Source organism: Kryptolebias marmoratus, linkage group LG20, assembly GCF_001649575.2.
Source record: "Kryptolebias marmoratus isolate JLee-2015 linkage group LG20, ASM164957v2, whole genome shotgun sequence".
Taxonomy (NCBI): domain Eukaryota; kingdom Metazoa; phylum Chordata; class Actinopteri; order Cyprinodontiformes; family Rivulidae; genus Kryptolebias; species Kryptolebias marmoratus.
The window spans coordinates 25,047,250-25,057,952 of record NC_051449.1 but is presented as its reverse complement, the minus strand read 5'-3'; the positions used below and the strand labels follow the sequence as shown (position 1 = coordinate 25,057,952).

Here is a 10,703-nt window from a genome sequence, read left to right as displayed (position 1 = left end):
TAATTGTTCGAACCAGCCAGAAAATACCACTAGAGTTTCATTTTTTGGCTTCCCGAAAGATAGAAACCTTCCTCCGACTTGGATCCATAAACTCTGATGTGGGAATTACTATCAGAACTCGGGTTCGGACCACATTGAAGGGAAGCACCGCTCCGACCCTCGTTAATGTGGTGGACTGGCTTCACATAAAAAAAGAGGAATTTTTGCCAGCAGCAGTCCCAACTATTTTTAATTTTAAAAGAAAGTCAAATGTGGAGGACATCGCCACAGAGAAGGAAGTTTTACTTCAAACGCACGCTGTCATTAAAAGGTATGTGCTGCTTACAGGCTGACAGCCTGAGATCAGTTTGTGATTCAGAGCAGTTTGTTATTGATGAAAACATATAAACAATCCATGTGTGATTAAACAAGTCATATTCTGAATCTGCTGTAGATTAGTTTACTCTTTTGTGAGAGTTCATAAACACTATTCTGATGTGTGGTCATGCTGGTGTCATTGACTTGCAGTGGTGTGTACTGATGTCATGACAACAATCTGGGGGAAATTGGATCTCACCCTTCCACGTTCACAACTCGGTTGTTATGTGCGTTGTTTTGTCGGCCATGACGGTCCTGGTGATCATCAGAATCTGAACCTGAAGAGTTTTCATCTGATTCCGGAGATCCAGCCGTCTGTTAAGGTTCATACTGGTATGGTTGTATAACCATTACTCCTGCAAAGTCTTCCGACAGTTCTTTCTGTTGGAAAAAGGCTTTTTCCTCTATTTCCACTAGTAAACAACCAGACAGTAGCGGCGTACGTAGCCAGCTGTGGCACAGTTCTTGTCGTGAACCAGGAGGCAACTCTGCCCCACAAATCACCTACTTCAGAAATTATTGACTAAAATGCTAAAAACTGATTATTTAACTTTTAGGTCAAAAAATAGGTCCCTGCAATGTCGTGTGGATGTGTTTGACTAATAACCTACATGAAATGTCAGTTTTTTAGATTTGGATTCAGTTCAGCTCTAAACAAAAAGTCAAGATGGAAAAACTTTGTGAATAACTGCATCCAGCAGCTTGTTGAATCTCCTTTATCAGCAAGAACTCTCAGTAGAAACTTTCAATCTCTGACAAAGTTGTGAAAGAATTTTGGCCTATTCTTCCTTCCAATGTTGCTTCAGTTCAATGAGGTTTGAACACATTTGTTTCTGTCCAGCTCTCTAAGCTGCTTTTATAGAAGTGGTCCGAGTGATGATGACCAGTTAAATATGAAAGACTACATCATTTTTATCATGTCCTGATACTGAAAGAGGGTGGATTTTCTTTTTATTCATCCAGTAATTAGTAATTACTTTCAAAAGTTAAAAGTGAAAGAACCCTAATTGGGTCAAGTATTGTGATTCCTGAACTGGTTGCCTAAAGTAGCATTAATAAGTCTTCCTGAGAAAGTACTATCCTCAATAAAGATATCTGTTACCTTTACTTGCTTCTTCTTGATGAGAGGCCGCACCTTAGCAAAATCATAAAGCTCAATGTCTTCATCCAGCCACACCTGCAGTAGATCCAAGAACAGGGAAAAATCTGAACACTTTCATTTCAAATAGTTAGCATTTAAGATCTAGAAAGACAGCAGTTAGTTCTTAGAATCTTGTCACTGAATCAAAGGATAGAGAAAAGTTGATTACGAAAACTTTAGATTTTCTTAAAAAAGGTTTTTGAATATTTATTGAATATAAAGAAGCATTTACAACAATCTGACAGTCTGCATACCTGACAAACATCTTTATATCAGTGTATGTACTGAACATTTAAACATGTCTGATGTTGATTTGCATAGGAAATTCAGGATCATTACTTCTTCCCTAAAATGCTTTCCATCGAGCTAAAAAAAATGTTGAGGAGAAAACACTTTTTGACTATTTGATATTAAACTAACTCAGAGTCAGGAAGGTGCCGCAGGTAGTCCTAATCATGCAGGTAATTACAGGAATAATACAACATTAAGCTTCATGTCCAATCAAAGAACCAGAATGTCATTTTATAGAGAAGAGAAAACCTTTAATGTTTGTCATGTTAGCATAATATATCATGAACTGGACATATTCTAATGAAACTCTAAAAAGGTGATCACTGAATGTACACGTACAATTTTAAATTTAGTGTAATCGTAGCTGAAAGTCATTCCCAACTCATCCTTTGAGTACAAACAAAAGTCTTGCAGTATCAAATGAGACCAAAGTTTGACTAAAACAGATACAAATCTGTCATTTCACGTATTTATCACCATTTGCCTCACACAGTGCAACACCTCTCCTTCAGAAAGAGTGGATCAGGTTGTTCATTTGGGCCTGAGGAACATTGGTCCACTTCTCTTTAATGGCTGTACAAAGTTGCTGGATACTTTCCGGATTCCAGGTCGTTTCAAAATGATACAGCCTTATCGGCCAAAGTCAGACCAATTGTTTTCCCAGTTTAATCAAATAAAAGACCTTTAATCTCACTGGGTGGCGCTGCAGATTTCCTGTTTAGTATTATTAGACTGCTGGCCAGCAGAGTTGGGAAAGCTATGAAGTCCTTTTTAAAAGGAAAGAGAGCAAGTGAAACAGGCCACAACTCAAACAAGGCAGTTATGGTATTAGTGATATTCTTTGCAGTTACATTAGACAAGTTCTTTCTGGAGGGACGTGGGAGTAATTTGCTGTGGTCCGATGGCATCATTCACACAGAGGGAACATTGTGTCAAACATTTTTGCAAACCTGGCTTTATAGTGATGTAGAATCCAACATTACATAAAACTGTGCCTAGAAAAGTGTCTGCAGATTGAAGATCTGTGTACTTTTCTCTAAGCTCAGGCTGTCAGTGAGTGCAGTAAGATGCTGGCGGCTGTGCTTGCAGGTACTCTGTACTGAGCCGTGGCCTGCCAGTGGAGCAACAGCACTGGGTGCTCAGGGGCTCCATAAACTTGTCTCAAAAGCTAACAAAAACAATCATTGGGCAGAAATTGGAGATTTTTTAGTCGATGTGGGACGAGGTGATTGGTTCAACTGTTGTCAACAGTATACTCCATCCTTTCTGCACAGTGTGACTGGTAAATATGTCAATTATGTGCACCCTGCCATCATTGCACTACCTCGGTTTTAACTTGCATTTAACAATGACTTCTTATGGTTATTGAGTGTTGTATGTAATGTTTTTAATTTTGAACTTGTCTGCTGCTGTGAAAAACCAGTTTCCCTCAGGGGATCAATAAAGTATCCTTTTATTCTATTATATTCTACTCCCAGATTAGTGACAATGTTTCTTCATAAGGGGCAAGGTAGGTCAATGCAGGAGTTCCTGCTGGTGTCATTGAGTGGAAACTGAATAACTTCTTTTTCTCATTAAATTCAGAAAATTTGATGTCATCCAGTTCCTGATCTCAACCAAGACTGCACCAGTGTGCTTTAGAAGGGAAGTAGACTTGACAATCACCTCCCTAAAAATAAAAAAGGAATGCCATGTGAGAATTACCCTTCAAGGTAAATCAATGTACCTTTTCAATTCTTGTACACTTTAAGGTTGTAACATTTTTTCAACCGATATTTGTCAGTCCAACAAATGATGATGGGCGATATATTCACACAGGTAACGTCTGGTATTTTTTTGTCATCTCAAATGGCACAAAAATATCTGTGCACACGGGCAACAAGCCCGCCTTCAGAAGGGTCTTTAGCCCTGCGCCCCCTGCTGAAACCTGCTATGGTAAACATGCTTGTTTTCTTCTCAAAGAATTTATAAGCTCTTTCTGGAAGGAATAGTTTCCTTTATCTTCTTGTTCTGATTCTGAGACATTGTAGTTTCTAGAAATATTTTGTCATTTATTTATTTTATCTGCGCCAAATCGGTCAGTAAAAGACTAAAAACAGCAGCAAAGATTTTTTTTAATGGAAGCGCACATTCTCTGCTGGAGGAGTTCATTTTTATTGTTTAACTTTATATTTGTTGTTTCATACTTTGTAAGACAGAAACACTGGACCTGTAAGTACAGTTATACTGGTTTGTTTCCCTTCCCACCACTGTGGTTATTGTTCAAATAAATGTTTTCTGAACATACACTACTCTTTCTTTCTGTTAGAAGTTTGAGTGAATAAATCAGCGCTGCACTTGGTAGCACTCGGGGGAGGGGGAGGGGGGTGTAGGCAAAGAAAGAAGAAAAAAAAAATCAACTGCTGACTTTTAGACTAAGATCATCTTGCGTTGAGAAATGACTCAGTTGTAGACAAAATAAGACAATCTCATGTGATATTGCAATATCTTGAATGATCAGTCTGGTGATTAGAATGTATTTTGCAAACGGACAAACAAAGATATCACACAATGTGTTTGTCAAAGACACTCAGCTACTACCACAAGAAGTTTTAGTGCAACATCTGTGAAACTGACTTATTTATAGCCACTTTTGTGTTGGCTAATATCAGTTAGCTGTGGTGGCCATCTTAAATTGGTAAGTGCAGAGGTACATCAGATGATTATTTTCAGAAAGCTTCATTAACTAAATATTTCATGAACCCCTGAACAGATGAACAGACACACATACACAAAAAAGAGGCAACAAGACTAAACACTCCCTTCAGAGCACACAAAGCTCACCTGGTTCTTGATGCCATCATCTCCAGAAAGATCTGTGGTGTTTAGTTGGAATACAAGAAACTGGAAAATTCTGCCATTGGTCCCCACTGCTTGTATGGTTATAGGACAGTCTAATACACTCTGGGACGAGGTCTGACACACACACACACACACACACACAAAGAGTAAAACAGAAGGATGATTGGAATTCCAGCAGAACAATTAGAGGTGAAACAACTGTTTTCACCATGTTAAAGTCTTACCCCATACAGTTTGTGTGCACGGGCCAAAGCATTCCCAAAGGTGAACATCATCATCTTAGCTTTAAACTGCTCCGGATGGAGTCTGTACTGACGTTCAGTTGACTCCAGAAAGTACAGCGTGTGGGCATGAGGGTAGGGGCTGTCGTCTGTGAAACCTGAATAAAGGTGATAGATCGTTCAAATACAGTCTATGTGCTAAGAGATCCATCTCTGTGAACCGTGGATGAGACTGAGGATGGAGATCAGCTCACCTGTGGAGCTCATCTCTTTGTACACGCAGACTTGTTGCAAGTCAATGGTGGGGGAGACAGGATAAAAGGTTTCCAAGACATGATTTGAAGTGTCAGCCACTTCCTGTTTCCCACAGACTTCTGGGAGAGGATCCATGCTGCTTTGCAGTAAACCATTCTGACCCCTAATCTGGAACAAGTCATCACCTGATACACAAACAGAAACAAGATGCTAATACATTTTAAAAGTGTTTGCATATTGATTTGGATTATTTGATTTAGAAAGGTGAACAGTATTATTTTTGCCAGTAGGTTTGTGTCTGAGTTTGTGTTTCTTTCTGTTAGCACAATATCTTGAAGCAACACAGAAATTTTAATGAAACTCTCAGAAAGTAATATGATGCACGTCTCCAACTGACTTTTGGAGTCAACCAGATTCAAGATGGCCACCACAGGTAAATGATCACTTAAAAAAAGCCTGATTAAATCTGCTAATTAGTCTTCAGTAGAAAAGAAATAAAAAATTACAAGTTGATTATATGAACTACAGCATGGAGAGACCGTGCACGTTCCCGCAGTGCCCGATGGACAGGTTTATGTGCTTTCTGAATCGACTGAAACAAAGTTTAAACAATGAAATGTTACAATAAACCTCTGTTGAGAAAGATTTGAAAAGAGAATATATACTAAACAAAAATATAAATGCAACACTTTTGTTTTTGCTCCAATTTTTTATGAACTGAACTCAAAAATGTAAAACTTTTCTATGTACAAAACAGGCCCTTCTGTCTCAAACACTGTTCACAAATATGTTTATATCTGTGTTAGTGAGCACTTCTCCTTCACTGAGGTACTCCACCCACCTCACAGGTGTGGCATTTCCTGATGTTGATTAGACAGGTGTGCCTTAAGATGGCCACTCTAACATGTGACATTTTTTCACACAGTACAATGCCACAGCTGTCACAAGTTTTGATGGAGCATGCAATTGGCATGATGAATGCTGAAACGTCCGCCAGAATCCGTGCATCATTCGTAATGATAAATGGACTGGTTATTTTGTTTTTTGTTTTTTCTTATCACACGAGAAATGAAAAACTGCCTGGTTTTTCATATTTCACTTTTAGGCTAAGATCAAAAACACAAAATCAAAAAACAGGCACCAGGACAGAATTTGATTTTAATATTTATTTGGTCGGGTTTAAGTGACCTGGAAGTGGCTCTGTGCGGCAGTTCAGGTAATGTAGTGGTTACTATGGCAATGCTGATCCACTGATCGACGACTCGTTTAACAGCAGTTTGATCCTCGAAACAAATACATAAGTCTCCATGGCTGATGTGTCTGACTGGATTATCCGGTCCTGATCGATCGATATTGAACAAACATAAATATGTAGACACCTCATTACATCCTTGAGCGCATCCGCTGTCGCCGCCATGTTGGACAGATCTCTCCTCTCTCTAAGAGCCAACAGGAGTAAACACAGAGCAAGCAGCTATGGCCGGAGTTTATATCACCTGGGATTAACTTTCACAAGTAAGACTGAACAATAACTTTGGTTATTTGACCATTTATTATATTATGTTATCGTAGCTAACGTTATTTGGCAAACAACAAAATGCTAACAGGAGGAACTGGTGCTCCTCTCTCATTAGCTCTGTCTGTTTTTTTTCTTCACATTTTGAAGGTTTGCCAGTAACACAGATTTAAGGAGACAATGGGAAGTTGCAGTAAGAAGGGAGGGTTTTGTTGCTACAGTTGTCTCAGCTCTGTAGTGAACATTTCAAACCAGAGGACTTTAACAGGACCAGCTTAGAGATGATGTGACCCCACCTGTCTTCAACTTCCCATCTCACCTCCAAAAAGGAGTTGTTTTTTATTGCAGTGTGAGACCCTGGAATGACCTGGAGTTTTTAAAGACTACTTTTCCAGGCCTTTTAAAAAAAACTGCATGTGTGTTTTTGTGTGCACAGCACAGAAAAATATAAAGAAATTATTGATGTGGTGTATAGAGAAGGCTCAGGATTGTGTGTGTATATGTGTGTGAGAGAGTGAAATAAATCTGAATGAACCATCAAACTTGTTTCTTTATTAAAATATTAAAATGTATTGAAATGCACATCTATTACTATGCCAAACTATGTCTGTTTTTGTTAAAGACAATAAAACAAAGTATTTTCGCATGAAAGTATGTATGTTTAATGTGTGAAAGCATCCTGTATCGTAACTACATCTCTGCTGTTTTAACAAACCAAACTGTGTGAAAATCGGGTAAAGATTCAGAGAGTTCTGATTATTTTAGTTGGACATACAGCTTCCTCAGGAGAAAGAAATGAACTGGGGGGCGCGTGAAGGACTCAGCCAAGATGGCGGCCGCGTTGACTCGTCACCTCCAACAGACAGCGCCAGTGTTCGAGGTGTCTACTTAAACAATGTCTATGGTGGTGGGAAACAAGCTAACATTTGTTGTTTGCTAGCGCTCCTTACCAAACTTCCAGGTCATCTAAACCCGACCAAATAAATATTAAAATCAAATCCTGTCCTGCTGCCTGTTTTTCCATTTCGTGTTTTCGATCTTAGCCTAAAAGTGAAATATGAAAAACCAGGGGCTTTTTGTTTTTGGTGTTATAATAAAAAACAAAATAACCAGTCAGTTTTTCAATATTTGATTTTTGATAGTCAATTGAAAATAGAAAGAACGAATGATGGTGAAATGGTTTATTTTATTTTGATTTGATATATAACATATTTTGCTTTCTTTGCATCATTTGAGCCTACAGTTGTCCTGAGCATGAGGCTGTGGTGGAGGCATTCATTTAAGTTACAAAATAAATCCATAAAGTTATGTACATAAATGTTTGCCTGTCTGTCTGTGCACAAGAGTTCTCAAAAAGTTATGAACAGATTTTTATCAAATCTTCAGGAAATGTCAAACATGCTACAAGGAACAAGTGATTAGATTTTGGTGGAGATGTAGATAAGTCTTATTATTTAAATGTTGAATTTATTACTGTTATTAAATGCAAAATATAAACTGAACACATTCCCCCCTCCCCTCCATCTCAACCCTGTTCATGTGGATATAATACCTCGCTTCCAAGTGGCAGCCAAGGAATATTTCTCTGCAAATATCCTCCTTCCAATGGCCGGGTGAGTGGAGCGTTGAGTTGCACACAAATGAAGCAGGTTGAGGAGTAGAGTGTTGCTAAAGAATAAACGCACAGACAGTAATAGTAGTTGTATATACATGCTGTAAAGGTACCGGTAGTCTGAAATGTGCCATCAGTGGGAACAGTGACTTTTTTCCCCCATAAAAAACAATATTGATGATGTAAAAATCACTATTTTGGTGCTTTAAGGTCAGTTGGCTGTTGCAGGTTGACTTTAGAAGTTAATCAGGTGTAGATGTACAGCCAATGATCATTTTCTATGAGTTTCTTTAAAGTCTGTCCAGAGGTTTGTGACGTTCACAGACACGGGCAAAAACTATCGTCTGCCTTTGCTTTTGGCTCATGGGCGATAATTACCTTAAGGTTAACACTTCTTGTTACTTCCACAAACATGCACAGTGAAGTCTACAGGACAGCCATTCTGCCAACCCCTTGGATCAGAGTGGCAGTGACCTCACCTGTAAATCTCCTTCCCTGGCCGTGCTTCTGTTGTGACCCAGAAGCGGGCATGTTTGATGGTGTTCTGCACACGCTCATTCTGATCTGGGAGCTGGTTCTCAGGCATCTCAGCCAATGAGAGGAGGTGAGGGGGTAGACCAGAGATCACCTTGGATTTGGTCAACCAAGCAGCCTGACGCACACCTGGAACAAAACGAAAATTGAAGATAATAAAAAAGAATAAACTTAGCTCAAAGATCAGCCAAAATATGTTTGCTTTGATGTTGGGCTGAATCTTATGACCTGTTTTATCAAGTAATAAGGCTAAACGTCAATATTCACATCATTATTTTCCTTTTTTAGACTAACTACTTCAAGATACTTTAAAGTTATTTAAAGCTATTCAGATAACAAAATGTTCAGCTTGTTCAAGACATTAAAGCTATGATTTTTACTTTTTGTAACTTTTTACTTTATGAATTATTTAGGGCTGCAACAACGAATCGATAAAATCGATAAAATTCGATGATTAAAAGCGTTGGCAACAAAATTCATTATCGATATGTGTCGCACAATTTATGTGTCACAGAAACGGTGACGTCACCGCAGCGCGTTGTCAAATCTGAACAAACTCCGTCCGCGGGGTGCCGAGCAAGATGGCGGCGTGAGCGGTTGTTCTTTGCAAGCTCTCCCGAGATTGTCTGGATAAGGAGCTATTATTGCTACTTTAACGCAGGGAAGCATTTATTCCAAGACCTTTGTTAAATATTGTGCTTAAAAAAGACGTCCTGAAAACTTCAAATAATGGCTGCAAGTGGTAAGCGCAAATCTGTCAGCACAGAAAATACACCAACTAAGATGTCGGCTAAAAGTCACAAATCGATGGAAGACCATGACTTCGCTGAAAACATCATAGCAACTTTAAAGTTGACGATAAACGAGAGAGCGGACGGTCTGCAAGCTAGCATAAATGATCTTAAAGATTCGGTGGATTTTATCCATGCAGAAATGAAAGAAATGCAAGAAAAGATGACAGAAACCGTCAGGAGAGTTGAGAAATCAGAAAAAAAGATGCTGCAAATGGAAAATGAGCTGCTCGAACTTTCACGTTATAAAAGAAGATGGGACTTGCTACTTTCGGGAATAGATGAAGAAGAAGGAGAAGATGTTCGTAGCAAGGTTATCTCCATTTGCCAGAAGACAGCACCAGGATGCAAAGAAAAACTACCAGACGTCATCGATAGCGTACACCGGCTGGGTCGCGTTTCAGGCTCCAGACGTCCTCGAGAAGTGATAGTCCAGTTCTCCATGAGACACTACAGGGATGCGGTATGGAAGGCGGCCAAGCAGTCATCTTTTCTGAAATCAAACAACCTGCGCTTCAAGGAGGACTTCTCCCCAGAGGACCGTCAGAGAAGGAACATGCTGTGGCCGCTGGTGAAAAAAAGCACGCGAAGAAGGGAAAACAGCCTTCTACATCGGTCCCAGAGCCTTTGTTATTGACAAAGGAGGAAAGAGGAAAGAACTTGAACCTGCTAATGATTAGAAGACATCTTAAGAATCAGAACTAACAGTTAAGTAATGTTATTTGGATATTGAAAAAGCTCCGTTTATCATATAATTTCTCTGTTGGGAGAGTTTGTTAGATCTTCCTGTAACTCCATTTTCCGGGTTAGAAGCTACAACTCTTAGGAGCATTTCTCTGTTTAAAGTTATTTCACTTAATGCTCGAGGGCTAAGGAACAACACTAAAAGAAAGGCAACTTTTTTATATCTTAAAAATTTTAAAGCTGATTTCTATTTTATCCAAGAAACTCATTCAACTACAAATGATACCAAATTCTGGAAAACTCAGTGGGGGGACGAACTATGGCTGGCACATGGCACTACTCAATCAGCAGGAGTGGCAATATTACGAAACAACTTCAGTGGAGATGTATTATGTTCACTCCTAGATACATATGGACATTTTGTTTTATTAGTTGTATCAATAAATGAAGAAATTCTTTT

At 39.0% G+C, this 10,703-nt stretch overlaps 1 protein-coding gene across 1 annotated transcript in view; it reads right to left on the bottom strand.

Annotated features, from left to right (window-relative positions):
• The window catches only part of mrpl37 (mitochondrial ribosomal protein L37), a 16,448-nt gene that overhangs the window by 2,233 nt on the left and 3,512 nt on the right, over positions 1 to 10,703 (bottom strand). Inside the window, exons 3-8 of the mRNA XM_037981939.1 lie at positions 8,714 to 9,017; positions 8,175 to 8,290; positions 5,106 to 5,291; positions 4,855 to 5,009; positions 4,613 to 4,744; positions 1,460 to 1,534 (exon numbers count right to left, since the gene is read on the bottom strand). Of these exons, the coding sequence (XP_037837867.1) occupies positions 1,460 to 1,534; positions 4,613 to 4,744; positions 4,855 to 5,009; positions 5,106 to 5,291; positions 8,175 to 8,290; positions 8,714 to 9,017 (968 nt within the window). The remainder of the gene's footprint in view (positions 1 to 1,459; positions 1,535 to 4,612; positions 4,745 to 4,854; positions 5,010 to 5,105; positions 5,292 to 8,174; positions 8,291 to 8,713; positions 9,018 to 10,703) is intronic.